We start from the raw sequence: 20799 nt of genomic DNA, 5'->3' as shown, positions 1-20799 counted from the left end.
TTTTGTTTTTTTACTCTTTGGTCATCATCAACTCATTTGATTTTTTTCATGAAAGCTATAAACCTTCTCTTAGTATCCTTACATGCACATACATACAATTTTGGATGTAATTTCAGGGATTCATAGAACTTTTGAAGCACATTCATGGGTCCATAACCAAGAATTCCTGCTTTAGGAGAACACACAGGTGGGAGGGGTCAACTATGATGCCAGGAACCATTGAGTATTTTAGAAATGATAAGGAAGCAGTTATAGTTTCATTACAGAGCAGTCTGCAGCAAAGGGTAGGACTCTCTGGGACAGAGATAGAGTATTACACTGCCCAGGAGCCAGGGTGGCTTCGGGAATCGAAGCAGGACATCCCAGGGCTAGAGAGGATACTCTGGGAACTCACACTGGGAAAGAAAGCCGCGATGCCAGTACTAGCAGGGATTGAGAGCCCACTAGACCCAACAACAGTGCCTGCCTAAATTGTTGTCAATTCCAGTACCCAAGTAGCTTGAGTCAGCATACAAGCCAAATAGAGCAGAAGAAAGGGACCCAGGATTTATAAGACTAAAAGCTACATCAGTTGAGCACCCGTCTGTGGTTAGCCTTTAGTTCTTTTAGGGTGTGTGTTTGTTTATTTTTTTAAATTTAAATTTTATTTAATTTAATTCAAAACAAAAACCTGTCGGGGTTCTAATAGGTATTACATTTATTTATTTTTTATTTTTTTATTGATTTCAGAGAGGAAGGGAGAGAGTGAGAGATAGAAATATCAATGATGAGAAAGAATCATTTATCGGCTGCTTCCTGCATGCCCCCTACTGGGGATTGAGCCCACAACCTGGGCATGTGCCCTTGACTGGAATCGAACCTGGGACCCTTCAGTCCGCAGGCTCTATCCACTGAGCCAAACCGGCTAGGGCGAGAATTTACATTTTTATGCTTATCCAAAAAATAGTGTCTTTTTATATTTTCAGATTGAATTTTATGTCCATTAATAATTTTATATGTATATACATATACATATACATGTACATATACATATACATATATATATATACACATATATATATATATATATTATTGATTTCAGAGAGGAAGGGAGAGGAAAAGAGAGGTAGAAACATCAATAATGAGAGAGAATCACTGATCGGTTGCCTCCTGCATGCCCCACACTGGTAATTGAGCCTGCAACCTGGGCATGTGCCCCAACTGGGAATCGTACTATGATCTCCTAGTTCATAGGTTGACGCTCCACCCCTGAGCCATGCTGGCTGGGCTAAAAAAATAATTAATTGACTTGTGTTTCTGCATGTCACAACAGGTTCCTTAGCAAGGTTAGCTCTGTTTTGCCAGATCACTGGGTTTGGGGGCCAAGCATGAGACATCATATTTGTGACCTCTGCATTTAACATGCTTCTCTCGATAGAAGAGTGCATTCTTGAGTTCATACTCATGCATATGTTTATTTTTATGCTAACAAGTTTTTGTCAACTTACATTCAGTGTTCAGCAGTGTACAGCAGGTCCTCGAATAACATTGTTTTATTCAACATAGTTTCATTATAACATGGATGAGATACCATAGGAACTTAACTCTTGTTTATATTAATTAGCCTATGGTAAAATTGGTTTCATTATATGTCATTTCACTTAAAGTCACAGAACTTATCGAAGATGCTATGTGAGGACTTACTGTACTGGGTATGTTATGGTTGAGGAGAACCGAGAGAAGAAAGCGGGTGATTCCCTTGCATCATAGTACTTCATAGGGAGGATGAACCATGAACTGTCTTCCAGGTGCCTTCATGTAAAGCACATACAAAGGAATATTAAGGTGGCAGGTGCCATGCTGGTACTCATATCCTCTAATGAATAGCTATCCCCATTCTTGTAAGACTTATGAAACACTGTTATTGTTTGATTTCACAGCATCCACCCCACTCTTCAAAAAAGGGAAAAATGTACCATATGGCAGATATTTTAAAAACCAAAATGAATTAAAAAATATTCTGTTTTTAGAATTACCCTGCATAGGGAGGGTGCAACAAGACAGGCACTCTCATATGCTGCAGATGGGCGGCGTGCAAATCTATCAATTTGGGAAGCAGTTTGGCAATAGTAATATTGGCTTTAAGGGTTCATACCCTTTGACCCAGTAATTCCACTTCTGTCAGGGTTTAGCTAAAGGAAATAGACAGATTTACACAAATTACTGTAGAAGGATTTTTAGTACATCATTTTTCTTTTTTCTTTTTCATCTTAATATGCCACTAGCTATTTTAATGCTGGCAACTTCATATATTACTGCTCAGACTTCAACATGCTTTTCTTTATGTTTTAGAAATTAATTTTAACATATGAATGTATTATTGAGGAAGGGAGGAGGGGGTTGGGATCGGGGTATGGTGTTCAAGGGAATTTAGCGTTATTTGTAATATCATAACTTTGAATGTAGCATAATTTTTTAATGAGTAAATAAATAATAGTACATGCATATGATGGAATATTGTATTGCCAATAATAATGTTTTCAGAAAAAAAATAATAGAAAAAATGTTTATTGTATAATCTTAAGTGAAAAACACAGTGTATAACATTGCATTTATAACATGATCCCAAATTTTAAAAAATCATAAATGTTTATCTGTTAAGGGAAGATAAAGGGAAATACACTAAAATGCATGAATATCCTTGAGCTGAAAAAAATATCCTTATTTTTTCTTTACATTTTCTGTTTTTCCAAAATTTTTACAATAAACATGTATTATTCTTATTTTAAAATAATTGTTTTTCTAAGTATTAGCCTTTTTTCCATGCATATATTTTATTTTTGCAAGATATTGTGAATCTTTTCCTGTCATCATTCACTTGTCTACACCATTTTAAAAAGCTGCATAATATTCCATCCTATGCATGTATCATAATTTACTTAACCAACCTCCTATTGTGACATTGAAGTTGTTTTCAGATTTTCACTATAAAAGGGACTCTATGAAAAATATCCTTATGTCAACATCTTTTATACAAGTCTTTGAAATTTTGATAAGTTCCTAAATGTAAAATTTCTGGGTCAAAAAGTAAACACATTTAAAATTTTGGTAGCCACTGCTACATTATTTACTGGTAATGTATAAAAATACCCTTTCCCTGTCCTTGCCAACCCTAGATATTTTTTATTTTTTGTTAATCCTCACCCGAGGATATTTTTTCCATTGATTTTTAAGGAGAGTGGAAGGGAGGGAGAGAAAGAGAGAGAGAGAGAGACAAACATTGATGTGAGAGAAACACATCAATTGCTTGCCTCCCGCACGTGACCTGACAGGTCTGGGAATCGAACCTGCAATCCAGGTACATGCCCTTGACTAGGAATCAAACCCATGACACTTCAGTGTGAGGGCGGACACTCTAACCACTTAGAAGCATTGGCCAGGGAATCACTAGGTATTTTTTTAAAAATATATTTTTATTGATTTCAGAGAGGAAGGGAGAGGGAAAGAGAGATAGAAACATCAGTGATGAGAATCATTTATTGGCTGCCTCCTGCACACCCCACACTGGGGATCGAGGCCGCAACCCAAGCATGTGCCCTTGACTGGAATCGAACCTGGGACCCAGTCTGAAGGCCAGTGTCCTATCCATTGAGCCAAACCAGCTAGGGCTCACTAGGTATTTTTATTCTTTTAAATATTTGTTAATACAGTAGGTGGAAGTGGTATCTTTGTGTTAATTTTTATTTCTTTGATTATGAACGAAGTAGGATGTTTTCCTTTTCTGTTTTTAGCCATTTTATTTCTTCTTTTATGAATATTTTTCTTTGTAATCAGCCAAAAACTTGAAGACACACTTTTTCACATGCATACAGAAGGATTGCATGGCACTCAGTGGAATTTGATGTTGAGAGTCTACTCTGGAAATGTTAGTATGAAGAAGACAGTGGGCCTAAGGAACCTTTGAATACTCCCATTGCTTTTGGACAACTGGTGAGACCTTTGGGTTCAAACAATGGCTAGCAGTGATGTTAACAATCTTTATTGATCTACAGAAGCTACCAATGGTGCGGTGCCCCAGGGCCAACGACCACCCCCTCGTATCAAGAATTTCCAGATTAACAACCAGATTGTAAAGCTGAAATACTGTTATACGTGCAAGATCTTCCGGCCTCCCCGGGCCTCCCATTGCAGCATCTGTGACAACTGTGTGGGTGAGTAAAATCATTAGGGCATTGTCTGGGGGAAAGGCTGAGTTGAAGAAGAGGGTAAAGGTAATTTTTTCTTGAAAAAGTTAGTAGGGGTAGATAGGAAAGCTAGAATTAGACAGGAAACAAGCATCTGAACAACTATAAATCAACTGTACTTCTGTAGATCAAATTGGAATTTAAATATCTGCCAGTCTAAAAAAAAACAACCTTTTTGGTAAGTGGGAAAATAAATGACCTGTTGGGTTTTTGTTTTACTAACCTCACCCAAGGATATTTTTCCCATTGATTTTTAGACAGAGTGGAAGGGAGGGGGAGAGACGGGGAGAGAGACACATCAATTGGTTGGCTCCTGCACATGCCCGACCATGCTGAGGATTGAGCCTGCAACTGATGTACATGCCCTTGACCCGAATCGAACCCAGGACCCTTCAGTCTGTGGGCCGACACTCTAGCCCAGGTATCCTCAAACTTTTTAAACAGGGGGCCAGTTCACTGTCCCTCAGACCGTTGGAGGGTCGGACTATAGTTTAAAAAAAAAAAACTATGAACAAATTCCTATGCGCACTGCGGGCCCGGGATGAGTCGGCTGCTAAGCAGGACAGGCAGCGGCACCCGGCGGGCCGGATAAATGTCCTCGGCGGGCTGCATGTGGCCCGCGGGCTGTAGTTTGAGGATGCCTGCCTAGCCACTGAGCGAAACCGGCTAAGGCAAATTACCTGTTTTTCAAATCTATATTTTCTTTACTGGATCTGTTTCAAGTGGAACCCACCTTGCATAGGGGGAGGAGAACCCTAGTCTACTGGAGGGCAGCATCGGGGAAGGAAGGACTTTGTAAGAAGTAGTATTCCCAAGAAGAAAATTGTTAGCATTTATTGAGTTCCTACTATATACTAGGCACTGTGTGAAGTGTTTTCACTTTCTCTCATTTAAGGCTTGTAAGAATCCCAGGAGAAAAAGGTATTATCCCCATTTATAGATGAGGAAATAGGTGAAGCACCTTTATGTGGGTTCATATAATTAGTAAGAGATGAAGCTGGAATAGGTATGATTCTCAAACTCATTTCTTCTTTCTCTGCTGCTGTTAACAAGGGTTTCAGGTGTATGTGTCTGCATAATGTATCTGGGCTTTTAGCCACATGTATGTGGCTTAGTTGTAATCACTGCCTACTGTGTACTGAGCTCTGGGAAAGATCAGAAACAGTCTGTAAATGTGTCTATCAATAGGCAAATATGATCAATTCCTTGTATTATTACTAGGCTTACTTCCAGCGTTCTTTATATATATCATAGAATAGGCCTGAGTACATTGCTTTCTTCTTATTATCCAGTTCTTTAGACAAAGCTTGAAAATATATCTTACTTTATATGGTAAAAAGCTACATGTAGGTAGGATTTTTAGAAATTTAAACTCATTTTATTTAATTATTTATTTTTATTTAAAAAAATATATTTTTATTGATTTCAGAGAGGAAGGGAGAGGGAGAGATAGAAACATCAATTATGAGAATCATCAGTGGGCACAACCCCACACTGGAGACTGAGCTGCAACCTGGTCCTGTACCCTGACCGGGAATCGAACCATGACTTCCTGGTTCATAGGTTGAGGCTCAACCACTGAGCCATACTTGCCAGGCAAATTGAAACCCATTTTAAATAAGCCAGGAAACTTAATGTTTCAAGAATGTCTGATGTGAAGGTTTTCATAAAGAATTCCCTCTCCTTATTAATATTATTAAATATAAAGAACTCATGCAAATTAATTTTTTTTAATTAATCTACATCTGAGGATATTTTTTCCATTGATATTTTTAGAGAGAGTAGAAGGGGGAGAGAGAGAAACATCGATGTGAGAGTGACACATCGATTGATTGCCTCCTACACACACCCCAACCGGGACTGGGGATCAAACCTGCAATTGAGGTACGTGCCCTTGACCAGGGATCAAACCCGAGACCATTCAGAATGTGTGCTGACAAACAGTCCAGGGCACAAATTGATTTTTAAAAAATAACCACTAAATTTCAGTAGAAATATGGACAGTTTACAAAATAAAAAAATACAATTAGCTAGTTAACATGAAAAAATTTTATCCCTACTAAATATCAAAGAAATAAAAATTAAAGCAGGACCTTTTAAAATCTAGATAATAAGCAAGGAAAACCTGGTAATGCTTAGTGCTGCATTGGTAGGAGTGTAATTTGGAGCAAACTTTTTGGAAGCAACCTAATCTATACTAATGAACAGCTAATATGCTAATGGTCAGGATGCCTTAATGGGTAATGACCAGGTCATTAGCATATTAGCTGGGGTGTTGCTCTGGAGACAGGGTGGAAGCGGGGAGGTGCCTGGAGAAGGCGGGACCATCCCATGCCTGGGAGGGCAGGGGTGAGAGCCCATAGCGTCACCCTCACCAGTCCTTTGCCACCCACCGCTGGCACTCTGAGTGCCCTGCGGCCCACCTGCCAGGGGAAGGAGCACAGCCCAGCAGGCGGGAGGCTTCCACTCTCTCCTCCTGCGCCATGATGGGGCGGAGCTGCCTCGTTGCTCCAGAGATGGGGGGGGGGTGGAGGGGTGGTGGAGGGAGCAGGAGCAGGGAGGCGCCCAGAGAAGGCGGGACCAGCCCGAGGTGACTTGAGGGACTGAGGGCAGGGCTTGAAGTGGCCAGAGAAGGCCAGAGGGTTTGGGGGCTGGGCCAGGCGCGCTGGAGCTCTGCCTGGACAGGTTCGGGTGTCAAGGCAGGGCTGCAGGTGGGTGGGCGATGCCGCGCGAATTCACACTCTGGGCTTCTAGTAAGATTGATAAAAACCTTAAAACATTGATGTCAATGATTACCTTTCTAGAAATTCCTAAGAAAATAATCAAGAATGTGGTAAAAGATTTAGGTATGGAAATATGTACCTCAGGATTACTATAATAATGAAAATTTGAATAAATCTCATTGTCAACCAGTAAATAAATGGTTGAATAAATTGTGGAACATTCATACAGGGGACTTTTATGGGAAAACCTTATGCCAGAAAGTGAAATGAAATAAAATAGAAGACAGGCTATATGTATAGTGTGATCTCAGTTAGACATTTTAAAAATATGAATATGTGTAAAGAGATATGAAAGGAAATACTCCAGAATGCTCTTAGTTTGTTATCTATAGGTTGTGGGTTTATGAGTGATTTTGTTTCCTTGTATTGCTTGTATTATAAGAAAAAAATGTGATTTAAAGTACAGTAAAAATATATCTGTATAAACGTACATTTCCAGTGTTTTTATATGACAGGTTTGTTTAGAGTAAGACTTGAACATGTCATTCTTTTCTACATTTTCCTTCTCTTTTCTGAAAAGATATATTGTAGCCCTTTAACTGGGAGATGTATCATTCTTACTATTTTTGACAGTATGCAGTTCATTGTCCTTTAAAAATGATATGTGTTATTCTTTGTGCCTTTTTGGTTCATTAAATAATACATGTTCATTGTAGAAAATACAGGGAGTACAGAAAGTGTAAATAAAATCTAATCCCAAACTCACTCTCCATTTCTCTATATTTCCTTCCAGCCTCACTCTTGTTTGTGAAATTAGATCACACATGATTGAGTTTTTATTCCTACCTTTGTCATTTAACATTATATCTTAAGCATTTTTTTACACCTTTAGTACATGTCTTTTGAATATTTTAGTTTAATGACTGTATATAATCTATCACATGGCTATATTCTAGTTTTTTAAGGCAGTTTCCTATCATTAGATATTATTTATGATTCCATTTTATTCATTATTATAACACTGTAATCAAAATTATTTAATATACAGATATGGTAAAATTAGAACCTTCATACATTTCTGGTGGGAATGTAAAATGGTTCAGCCACTGTGGAAAAGTTTGGCAGTTCCTCAAAAAGTTAAGCATAGAATTAACATATGGTCCAGCAATTCCACTCGTGGGTATATACTTGTATTAGTCTGCTTGGGATGCCATAACAAAATACACAGACTGGGTGACTTAAATAACAGAAATTAATTCTGACATTTATAAGTCCAAGATCAAGGTATTGGCAGGGTTGATTTCTGGTGAGGCCTCCCTCTCTGTCTTACAGGCGGTTACCTTCTTTTTTAAAAGTAAATTTTAAATATGTTTTTATTGATTTTAGAGAGAGAGGAAGGGAAAGGGGGAGAGAGGAGAGAAACATTGATATGAGAATCATTGATCGGTTGCCTCCTGCAAGCCCCACACTGGGGATTGAGCCCGCAACCCAGGCATGTGTCCTTGCTGGCAATCTAACTGGTGACTTCTTGGTGCATGGGACGTTGCTGAACTCACTTTGTTTTTATATTTAACTCTTTAATTCATCTGGAATTCATTTTGATAAATAGGGTGAGGGGGAAAATTTTAACCTTATTTTCCACCAAATAGCCTATTGTCTCAGTGTTGTTTATGGAAAAGTACTTCCTTTCACCACTGATTTTGTAATGCTGCTTTTATTAAGACAGTAAATTCTTATATATTGTAGAGCGTGTTTCTGGCTATGCCACACCATTTTAAGTGTTGTAATTTTATGTCTTTTACTAACTGGAGGTTAAGAAAAACCACACTACTCATTTTTTAAAAATTGCTTGGCTATTTTCACCTATTTATTCTTCCTGAACTTAGTAGACCCACCTACTAAGATTTTTCTTTGGAAAAGCAGAGACTCAGTGAGACAGATCACTTAACCCCTCAGTTCCTTAGTTTCCTCTGCAGTAAAATGGGGAAAAGGATATCTTCTTTTTCTCAAATTCTAGGGTGATTGTGGGGGTCAAATGAGATGGCTATGAAAACATTGTGAGCCGAAACCGGTTTGGCTCAGTGGATAGAGCGTCAGCCTGCGGACTGAAAGGTCCCAGGTTTGATTCCGGTCAAGGGCATGTACCTTGGTTGCGGGCACGTCCCCAGTAGGGGGTGTGCAGGAGGCAGCTGATCGATGTTTCTCTCTCATGGATGTTTCTAACTCTCTATCCCTCTCCCTTCCTCTCTGTAAAAACTCAATAAAGTATATTTTAAAAAAAACATTGTGTAAAAGAGAAAAATAGAAACCAGTTTTTTACAAATAGGCAATGATCTGGGGTCTTTGCATTAGTTATTCAGATGTGAATGGTGGGGTTGCACTGTGTTTTGGAGGCTTTGACACTAGATTCTCTTTTTCCCACAGAGCGCTTCGACCATCACTGCCCCTGGGTGGGGAATTGTGTTGGAAAGAGGAACTACCGCTACTTCTACCTCTTCATCCTTTCTCTCTCCCTCCTCACCATCTATGTCTTCGCCTTCAATATCGTCTATGTGGCCCTCAGTGAGTATGCAGGGCAGTGCCTATGGTTGGAGTGGGGGTGGGATGGGAGAAGACTTGAGGACAGCTTAAGGGAGTGGTTGGGTTTCCTGGTGGGACTTTACCATTGTGAAGGTGTGTTAGGACCCGCTAGAAATAAGCACTACTGTCTGCTCTTGAGTAGGGCTCCAAACCTAGCTCACATCAATCAGTATTTACTGAGTGGGACCATGGCCATAATAACTGGTTTGTACCCAGAGTACTAGGCATTTCTGAGGTGATCCCAAAGGTAGGGGATGTATTTTGGCTGTCTGCATCCTCTCTTCTTCTGCTTTATAAGATCTGCCCTGTGCCAAGTGGTAGAAGGGGTTATATCTGAGAAATGCCTTTTAGTAGCTCCTGGTTTACTTTGGGAGATAGAAAATACACACCTATGTGTGTGCATGTACACAAACACATACACACACATAAATAAGCAGATAACAAATAAGGGCAGAGGGGATGTGGAATTAAAGGAGTGGTCTTAATCAAAACAACTTCCTGGGAAGGGATGAGTTCTCAGCTGGATTTTGAACAAGGGAGGGAAGACACGGATTGGTGAGGAGAGAGGATTTTTAGGGGTGTTTCTAATTTATTTTATCTATGAATGAATATCCACCTGCATGCCCATAGTGAGGACTAAGGAAAAGGGAGGGGAGCCAGATGCTTGGCTTCTGCCCGACTCTCTAGACCAGTGGTCGGCAAACTGCGAGCCGCGGTTTGTCACTCTGTTGACTAATGAGTTTGCCGACCACTGCTCTAGACTATTGCCGGGTCCTGCATTTGGTCAAGAGACCACCTCCTTGGGGGTGTGAGTCCCTTGTCTGAGTGAGGGCTTATTTCTTGCCAGCTTGTAACAAGGGGTAGGGAGGAGGAAGTGAGTAAGTACTAGGATAAGTGTGCATTTTTAAAATTAAAGTCACTAATTTTTTTCTCTACTACTCCTCCCAATTTCATAGAATCCTTGAAAATTGGCTTCCTGGAGACGTTGAAAGAAACTCCTGGAACATATCCTCCCCTGGCAGTATGTCCCTGTGAATCCTTCTTAAATTACTTTCCAGCATGCTTTCTCTCTGCAGTTATCCCATCATCTCATTTTTCAGACATCAGAGAGTGCCAAATTCTGGGGAAAAAGTGTAGTCTTAGTGGTAGCAATCAGAATGGAAGATGACCAAGACTTAAAGGGTGGCCTTTGCTTTACCCCCTTCTCTACTGCCTCCCTTCCAGTTCCTTCTGATCACACACTCAGCCCTGCCTCTGTAGTGGGCTATCTATGCCTCAATATATCTCTTGTCACTTGCTGGAAGTCCACCTTCCTGTTATCGCTAACGCTTACTTTGTACAGCAGTTGTATTTCTGAAAAGGAAATTCAGATGGGATTTCTATAAATCACATCCTGTTTTTCCCACCAATTTTTTCATTTATAAAGTTTATTTTTTGATGGATTTTCCATTAGCAGTGATGGCCAGCATTATTTAGCTTTGGCCCCCTCCTAAACATCCCCTTCAAAAAGCTAATGATCTAAAAACAGAGGAACACTTAAATATGCTAGAGATGTTAGAGAGTTACTCATAGTGAACAGACAGGAGTCCTTTACCTGTCATAAGGGATGTACCCAGCGAATTTAGAATTCATCTGTTATGTATGGATACTTAGCCATTTGTGACATGTTCCGAGAGGTAAAGAGAAGGGTGAAGCATTGAGTCTGTTGGTGTGGCTTCAACATTCCTTAACATACCTCACTGTTCTAGAAGTACTCATTTGTTTCTTCACACTCTGGTCCGTCGTGGGACTAACTGGATTTCACACTTTCCTTGTGGCTCTCAACCAGACAACCAATGAAGACGTGAGTCAACCTTCCCATCTTCTCATCACATATTCTTTTAAAAAATGTATATTTATTTATTGATTTCAGAGAAGAAGGGAGAGGGAGAGAAAGACATAGAAACATCAATGATGAGAGAGAATCATTGATTGGCTGCCTCCTGTACGCACCCCCCCCCCACTGGGTATCGAGCCTGCAATCTGGGCATGTGCCCTTGATGGAATCAAACCTGGGACCCTTCAGTCTGCAGGCCGACGCTCTCCAGGGGTCCTCAAACTACGGCCCGCGGGCCACATGTGGCCCGCCGAGGACATTTATCCAGCCCGCCGGGTGCTGCTGCCTGTCCTGCTTAGCAGCCGACTCGTCCCGGGCCCGCAGTGCACATAGGAATTTGTTCATAGTTGTTTTTTTAAACTATAGTCTGGCCCTCCAACCGTCTGAGGGACAGTGAACTGGCCCCCTGTTTAAAAAGTTTGAGGACCCCTGCCTATCCACTGAGCCAAACTGGCTAGGGCTCATCACATATTCTTTCTCCAAAGCCTATTCTCTTGTTACCTGCTAGAGAACTGAATCTCCAGGGCCTGGGAGGTTGAGGCAGGCAGAAACCTAGTGTGGGAGATTGTTAAATCTGAAGTGTGGAGAAGAAAGCAGACTGCTTTGTTTAGAGCTGAATGCCTGTAGAGAATTAAGAAGAAGAGGTTGAATGGTAGGGGAGGTACAAGGTCTTCAGCTATTCATAGATCTTTAAAGGCTAATTGGTGCTTCTGGATTAGGGATGGACAAGGACAGGTGCACGGAATAAATCCTTGCTTTTTAAAAGTTACCAATTAACCCATGTTCATTGCAGAAAATCAAAAAAGACAGATGAGCAAACATATCAAATAAGTCCCTGAAACTTTACCTTCTATACATCCCCATTGTTAATGATATGATTTATAGTCTAGACTTGTCTAGACTTGTTCCCGTTTATGTGACTATATATTTTGAATTTTTAAATTAAAATAGATACATATTGTTTAGTTATCTGCTTTTTTTACTCTATTGTGGACATTGTCCCATGGCTATGCATTGTATTTCTTTTTTTTCCTATTGTGGTAAGATATTCATTATATAAAATGTACCATCTTAACTATTTTAAGTGTATAATTCAGTGGCATTAAGTATATTCATATTGTTGTGCAACTATTACCATCACCCATCTCCATAACTTTTTCAACTTCCCATGCTGCATGTTTTTCTTCAACATAAATTTTAATGTAGGTCTTGACTTTTATCTTGCAGATCAAAGGCTCATGGACAGGGAAGAATCGAGTCCAGAATCCCTACAGCCATGGCAACATTGTGAAGAACTGCTGTGAAGTGCTGTGTGGCCCCTTGCCCCCCAGGTACTCAGGGGACTAGAAGGTCCTGGGACTCTTGGGTTGAGCAATCCTGTTGCTTGGTATGATGCCTTCTTCTGAATGTGACCTCTTGGTGTCAAATAGGACTTCCCAGGGATTGTCCCTTGGTGCCATATCTACATGGACCATAGACCACAGGATGATTGTTTTAAAGAGATGACCTTTCATTCTTATTTCATTTGTTTCTTACCCTGGTTAATGTGGTATGCCCTGGTTTGTGGAAGAAAAAGTGAGTGGAAGATAGGAGGCATGTGTTAGGATTAGGCTAGACTGCCAAAGGGTAGGTTTATGTTTTCCAGTCCACACTGCAAGGTTCAGAGGGTAGGTGGCTGGAGGGGGGAATGGGAAGTGTTTTATTAACTGTCCTGTCTTATTCAGTGTGCTGGATCGAAGAGGTATTTTACCACTGGAGGAAAGTGGAAGTCGACCTCCTAGCACTCAAGAGACCAGTAGTAGCCTCTTGCCACAGAGCCCAGTAAGTGTTCCCGACTTTAAGATTTTAAAGCTAAGCTGGTGATGGAGAGTGTAGGCTAAATTTACACCTTAGAGATAGTTAGGCAATTTCGTGTTCAATAGCCCCAGCTTCCCTGTCTCTGCTTTTGCTCTGACATTGCCTCAGATCTTTGTGCCCATGCGGTATAGATTAGGATCTACTCATTTCTTTGACATTCTACTGTGCTAGATGCAGGATACACTAGTGAACAAGGCAAAAACCATGTCCCTGCTCTCAAGGAGTTCACTGTCTAGTGAGGTGAATGTTTTTTGTAAGGTAGATAATTGTTCTCTACTTTGCTTTTCCTATATCTTAAAGTTTGTTTTTTGAATTACAGCAAACCCGTTTTTATATTTTATTATCATCATTTTGAATATAATGTTTATGATAAGTCTGGTCTTAAATCATAACAATTTAGATTAGTAATTCTCAGTTGAATGTGGGAAAAGGTGATATTTTAGAATTGCTTTGGGGGCATTTTCAAACATATATCATCTGAAAATTTTGCCACCCCACTCTCTTTGGTTTAGAATCACTGTTCTAGAGAGCCAAGTGTTAGGGCAGAAACAAGATTGAGACCCACTGGGTCAGGCCTTGTTAGACAAGTACGTTATAACATTCTCTTGTGGAGGAGAGGGGCCTGTGTAATGATCTGTGGTCTCTATTATTATTATTATGAATAATAATGGAAGCATCTCTCCATAACAGTTAAGAATTCAAAGAAACATCAGTTGCACTCTGCTGAGAAGATAAGAATAGTCTGGTCTTGGTTCTGAGTTTGGTGCCGGTGCATATCTGTAACATCAGTGTGGTTGATGGGTTCAGAGGAAGAGCTCAGTGTCTACTGATTATCTCCATTTGGATTTTGAGGATGGGCTTTTTAATTTATTTTTATTTTTATTTTTTAAAATATATTTTATTGATTTTTTTACAGAGAGTAAGAGAGAGGGATAGAGAGTTAGAAACATTGATGGGAGAGAAACATCAATCAGCCGCCTCTTGCACACCCCCTACTGGGGATGTGCCCACAACCAAGGTACATGCCCTTGACCGGAATCGAATCTGGGACCTCTCAGTGTGCAGGCTGATGCTTTATCCACTGAGCCAAACCAGTTAGGGCGAGGATGGGCTTTTTAAACAAAATTTTTTTATTGATTTCAGAGAAGACGAGAGAAAGAGAGAGAGATAGAAACATCAATGATGAGAGAGAACCACTGATTGGCTGCCTTCTGCACGCCCCACACCGGGGATTGAGCCCACAATCCAGGCATGTGCCTGGTTCAGAGATTGATGCTCAACCGCTGAGCTACACTGGCCAAGCAAGGATGGGCTTTGTATTGAATTTGATATATTTTCCTTCTTAGGCCCTAACAGAACATCTGAGCTCAAATGAGATGCCGGAGGACAGCACTCCTGAAGAGATGCCACCCCCGGAACCTCCAGAGCCACCACAGGAGGTGGCTGAAGCTGACAAGTAGCCCACCTATGGAAGAGACTTTTGTTTGTGTTTAATTAGGGCTGTGAGAGATTTAAGGGGAGAAGATAAACCTGAGACGGAGAACAAGTAAGCTGTTTTTCTTTGATCTTTATTCAGCCAATTGCACACTGGCATTTTCTTGCTGCAAGTTTTTTTTTTTTTCCTGGACTCAAGGCAGTCATAGAAGATGTCAGTGACCTCTGGTAACTGGACAAATGGGTCTCTTGGGCCCCTGCACTGGTTTTCCGTGGAGTCTCCTTGGGCTCCCCTTTCTTCCCTCCAGATCTTAGCTCTCCTGCTTGGTGTGGTTGGTCCATTTGTGGGGTTAAAGGTTCTTGAGACTGGCATAGATCCTCTCCAGCTGCTGCATGGCACGAGTCCAGAGGTGGTCACAGAGAACTCTGGCTAGGGAATCCTAACTGGATTCTTGGGGCTTCATAATTGAAGAGGATGGAGAGTGGGGTTGGAGGATTCTCCTGGCTACAAAGTGCCAACATTGCCCATAAATCCTTTCAGGAATGGGGCAGGTAGCTTCCACTTGTTGTATTTATTCATGTAGTTTCTCCTTTGTCCGCCATCCACTTTCTAATCCCCAAGCCCCACTCTTTTCCAGTTAGAGATATGTAAGTAGTTGCAGAATAGATAACAATTTACATGTCTTATAGATTACCCAGAAACTTTTTAATACCCGTGCCATTCTCAATAAGAATTCATGAGATGCCAACGGCATCACCCCTTGCACTCTCTGTCTCTTATCTCCTCCTTTCTCATTAGTCCCATTTAATTTGTTTTCCTTCTGACTCTTGCTCCTATTAGGAGCAGGAATGGCAGTAATAAAAGTCTGCACTTTGGCGATTCCTCTCCTCAGAATAAGCCCAAGTGCTCACTTAAACACTACACCCCCCAGACTCCCTGTGTGAGGCCTGCAGAGGCCCTGAATGCACAAATGGGGAAACCAAGGCACAGAGAGGATCTCCTCTCCTCTTCTCTCCCCCTATGTCCCCTCAAAAAAGAAAAAAGTAAAAAAAGACAACTAATACTTCCAGTAGGCCTCGGCTGAGTGAGGAGGGAAAGCCCAGCACTGCTGCCCTCCCGGGTGACCCACTCCAAGGCCTTGGCCCACCTCGGGCTTGATAACCACACCAGGGGCTTCCGCCAGCCTCGCTCTTCCAGCACTTCCACTTCCACAGGCAGAGTCCCAGAGCCACTTCCCCCTGGGTGCGGGCTGTGACCCCCCTGTCAGCTCTGCTCAGGACCTGTTCTATTTCAGGGAAGAAGATTTATGTATTATATGTGGCTGTATTTCCTAAAGCACCTGTGTTTTTCTCTTTCTAAGCCAGGGTCCTGTCTGGATGACTTACGGGGAGGGGGACGTGTAAATCAGAACTTTTAATCTATTTGAAAGTGATTAAACTGTGTCTAATGCAGACTGTCTGCCTCCTCCTTCCCCTTCCATTTCAAGAATCACCATGGGGGCGTGAGTGTCTTTGTGTGGTAGGGTGGGATTGGGGTGGGAGTAGAAGGGGTTTCTAGTTACTACCCATACTTCCATTTTCTGGGGGACCCTTGAGTGGGAGAGATAGCTCCCAAACTCTCCATTGATTTCTACTACATTCTGGGCCAAAGCTCACCTTATTCTGGACTCTAAAGAAAGGGCTTTCAAGGCATTATACAATGTTAGTAAGATGGGGAGGGTTGGGGGTATATTCACTTAGAGAACAAGTTCTTTATTGAGATGTTGTGTTTATGCAGATGAATGCTGTTAATTGTAAATGAGCCTTGGTTATTAAAGGAGGCACATTAGCGCCTCTCCTGGGAAATACTTTGTTAGTGATCTTTTATAAGTGAAGGTATATATTTCATTTTAAGAGGTCTATAATCAAGACTCCTTACCAATTCCTATCTTACTCTTTCCAGTTAATCAGAATGAATGAAATTTGGCTGCTTCCAGATTTTTCTCTATGTCTTTTTATTTTTCTTATACCAGGATTTGATTTGAGAGAGAGAGAGAGAGAGAGAGAGAGAGAGAGAGAGAGACTCTGATTCCTCTATTCTCTGCCTCTACTTTACCATTCTCTTTCTGGCTCTCTCAGTCCTTGTAGTTACATTTTAGTTAGTTCAAAATAACGCCAACCCTGGAGAGTTTGGAAGCTATTAGATTTTTCCAGTTAACCTGCCACTCAGATGAATCTCTTTTTAGTCAGTTCTGAGCCCATCCTTTCTCAGCCCATCTTCTCTCTTGGATTAGGACTGATTTCTCTCCTCCCTTAACTTACCTCAACCACTCTTCTGCTGACCCTTACATCAGTCAGAGGAGCTTTCTCTTTCTAAGGTGAAGGGTCAACATGGAAAGCTATCTCTTGTATGAAATAATATATTTTAGTTTTCTGCTTTTTCATGCTTCCTGCTCTCTTTCTTTACCTATATAACTCTTCTGTATTTAAGACCTTGGTCTGAAGATCTATTCCATTCATACCATGCACCATCTGGGACTGTCTTTCATCTGAGTTTTGATCAGAGGGGAGATTGAAGAATTGGTCTTTTTAAATGGCTTGCATTCTCTCTGTCTCTTCCCTTCCTTTGCATTCCTTCAGTTTCCTATGCACCCCACTTCCCCAGGTGAGGATGGTTGGTACAGGTCCAAAACCTTTCGGGGTTGGTGGGGTTTGACTATTTGAGACCATTTCTTCATGTCCATTTGGCTCTGGGGCCCTCCTTGCCCTAGCAGAAGGCATCTGCTCTCCCTTTGCTTTTTTCCCCAGGGGCAAGTGGTGGGTTCTAATTCTATAGCAGCTAAATTCCATTCTTCCTTTGCTAACCTACCTGCCTTTATCCCAAGGGCCCTTTTCCTACTGACCAAATTGCTTTACCTTTTTGGGGAAAGAAAAAGTATTTTGTTTTTAAATCTATTTTCTAACTTAAATGCAATTTAATATGTAAATCTCTGCATTTGTGTGTGAACCTACAAATATGTACGTGTGGTGGTTTTTTCACTCTCTGGTATTTCTTAATAAAGAACCCTTTCTTTTCGGGGAAAGCCAATTAATGAAGAAGACTTGAATGGTTTTAGAAATACAGGGATGTGTGCTTCTTTGTGCTTCTGTCTCATTTCTTTACTTGTGCCTAGCATGAGTGGCTGGCCCCCTCCCCTACCTTTTGACCCTCTTCCTTTGAGAGGGCTTTCAGCCTAGTGGGGCAGAGAGAGGAGCCTGTCTAGTGTCTGGTACCCCTCTGGGACCACTTGGGTTGGCTAAGTGGTAACCTAGCAACTTAGCCCCCATCCCTCTCTCTATGGCCTGGCCCTGTTAGTTCTTTTCTTCCAGCTCAGTTTACTTTATACTCCTGAGGCTGGGGCCAGGCTAGGGAGAATCACCAAGGGATCACAGTAAATAGTTTTTTTAAAATGAAAATTTGTTCTCGTGCTTTGGTGCTATTAAAGAAGAGCAATGTTTCTAATAATTCAAAAAACATTTGTGTCAGTTTTGAGAAGACATTCTAGCCATTGCTTGCTGTTCTTAGGTGATAGGTTTTAGAAATAGTATCAAAGGCTAAAATTGTGACTATCATTACCTTTAAAAGATGCAAGCCCAACTTGCAAAAAAAGATAGTCATTGTAGATTTTATGTTCCGAATAAATATGAAAGGAGAATGGGAACTAAAAATCTGTATCTGTAAACTTTCAAATGGCATATAGAACATCAATGGAAGTGGGAAAACCTAGTGTAATTAACTGGGCCTAATTATTATACAAATAAACACAAAACATGTTTTTGCAGTTTTAATATATACAGTGAGTTTCCAGGAATGCAACCATTGTGTCAATTCAGGGAAGATGGTACTTTATTTTGTTCAAAACTTTAATAACATTTGTGTCCTTTGAAAATCGTGTCACCAATAGCAATGCCATTCATGGATTTTTAAGTTGCCAATATAATGTACCTGTATTCATCTTCCTTTGTAGCAGTTGAACCCACAGTGAATCTACATATGTAAGTGGAAGCATCTGAGTTAAAGTATAGTATTGCCCAGGCATTTACATATTGAAATACATATTATTTTATTATAAACTACTTTCCCTTTATTTCTCCTTTATATTATAGTTAGTGTATTATACTGCTCTTCTGGAAATTATGTGTATATGCAGGTTATAATAACTATGAAATTTCTTTCAGGGTGGCAAAGGGTTTATTACAAAACATTGTATATACCCAGGGAGGTTTGGAGCTGACAGGGTTGAGAACCATTGGACTCTCAAATGTCCCTTTCTACTTCTAAATATTTGGAAAACTTAGAAAATAAACAAACCTCTTCCTCCCTTCATACCTGTAATGTGCTTTTTAATTTTAAAAGTAACTCATGTCCATTATTGAAAATTGGGAAAGTATAAGAAAGTAAGATTTTTAAAAATCATCCATAACTTCATGACTAAGGTATAATAATCACTGTCAGTGTTTTGGTGTATTTCTTTCTAGTCCTTTCCGTGCATGTATATTTTTAAACATAACTGGAATTCAACTATGAATATAGTTTTGTAATCCTGCTTTTTTAAATTAGCATTTTTCATATCATTAGAAATTATTTCTTCATGACTCCATAATATGTACATAATTTTTCCCCTGTTGTCAAGACATTTAGGAGTTTCCCATTTGTCATTATTATAAATAATGCCATGATGAGCTTTTTAAAAAAATCTGTGAACATATCTGTGATTATTTCCTTAGGATAGATTCCTAGGAGTGAAATTACTGAGTCAAAGGGAGTGTTCTTTGAAAGACTTTTGGCAAATATGGCTAAATTGCTTCACACAAAGGCTGTCCCAGTTTGTCCTGCCAAGTAGTGTCTCAGAGAGCTTGCTTCATGTCTCATTTAAACATTTAAACACATCTCATTTAAACAGTCCATAATTTTATCATTGTAAACTGGTATTTCAGTTACACTTATTTTCTATTCCTTTTGTTAATAATGAGTTTAAACATTTTCCCACATCTCCCTTTGCCTTGTTTCTTGCCATTTTTATTCTGTAACTTGGCTGTCCAAATCCTGTGTTTATTTTCCTTCTGGTATTAGGGAATTTGCTACTCAGTTCATAAATTGCGAGTTTGATAGCACACTCCACCATGGGCCAGGAAATGAGGGGGCCATGATTTAGAAGTGGTTTTACAATTCTGGAACCTGGAGTAGAATTACTTCCCTGACATTCCATGCCTCTTCACTTTCTTTTTTAAATATATTTTTATTGCTTTCAGAGAGGAAAGGGGAGGGAGTGAGAGATAGAAACATCAATGATGAGAGAGAATCATCAATTGGCTGCCTCCTGCATGCCCCACACTGGGGATTGAGCCTGCAACCCGGGCATGTGCCCTCACTGGGAATCAAACTGTGACCTCCTGGTTCATAGGTCGATGCTCAACCACTGAGCCACCTCAGCCCGACTCTTTTTGTTTTTGTTAATCCTCACCTGAGGATATTTTCTTCTGTTAATTTTAGGGAGAGTGGAAGAGAGGGAGGGAAGGGGAGAGAGAGAGAGAAACATCTATATGAGAGAGACACATCAATTGGTTGCCTACCACAGCTACACGATCAGGGCCTGGGGATTGAAGCTGCAACCCAGGTATGTGCCCTTGACTGGGAATTGAACCCTCGACCTTCAGTGCATAGGCCGACGCTCCAACCACTGAGAAACGCTGGCCAGGGCCCCCTTCACTTTCTTCAAGCCTGCTGCCCCTGTCCATTTACAGCTACCTGGCTCTTCCAACATGACTTAAAGCATTGTACTTTTTTGCTCAAATTCAGACATGATGATTATTAATTATAAAACCCAGGGTCTGTTGGATGATATCCCTGAAAGGAACATATTGATCATGTAGCCAGTGCCACTTGCACTCACTCATTAAATTAAGTACTGTGACTTACCACAGGTCACATAGACAGTTACTGGTACAGCTAAGATCAGAACCCCAGATGCCAGGACTCCCTGTCAGAGAGCTTTCTGGCATAACCCAGGTACAGACACAGATAAAGGGGTTTGAATAACTCCAAGTGTCACTTGACTAAAATGAGCCTTTCTTTCATTTATTTAAC

At 40.6% G+C, this 20799-nt stretch overlaps 1 protein-coding gene across 1 annotated transcript in view; it reads left to right on the top strand.

Annotated features, from left to right (window-relative positions):
• Positions 1–16146, top strand: part of ZDHHC9 (zDHHC palmitoyltransferase 9) — a 31487-nt gene extending 15341 nt beyond the window's left edge. The window contains exons 4-10 of the mRNA XM_080653393.1: positions 4032–4190; positions 9371–9508; positions 10483–10531; positions 11267–11369; positions 12630–12733; positions 13127–13223; positions 14606–16146. Of these exons, the coding sequence (XP_080509519.1) occupies positions 4032–4190; positions 9371–9508; positions 10483–10531; positions 11267–11369; positions 12630–12733; positions 13127–13223; positions 14606–14719 (764 nt within the window). The 3' untranslated portion in view covers positions 14720–16146. The remainder of the gene's footprint in view (positions 1–4031; positions 4191–9370; positions 9509–10482; positions 10532–11266; positions 11370–12629; positions 12734–13126; positions 13224–14605) is intronic.
• The last annotated feature ends 4653 nt before the right edge of the window (positions 16147–20799 follow it).

This window comes from Plecotus auritus (genome assembly GCF_963455305.1).
Source record: "Plecotus auritus genome assembly, chromosome: X".
NCBI lineage: Eukaryota > Metazoa > Chordata > Mammalia > Chiroptera > Vespertilionidae > Plecotus > Plecotus auritus.
This window is presented reverse-complemented; position numbering and strand designations above follow the sequence as displayed.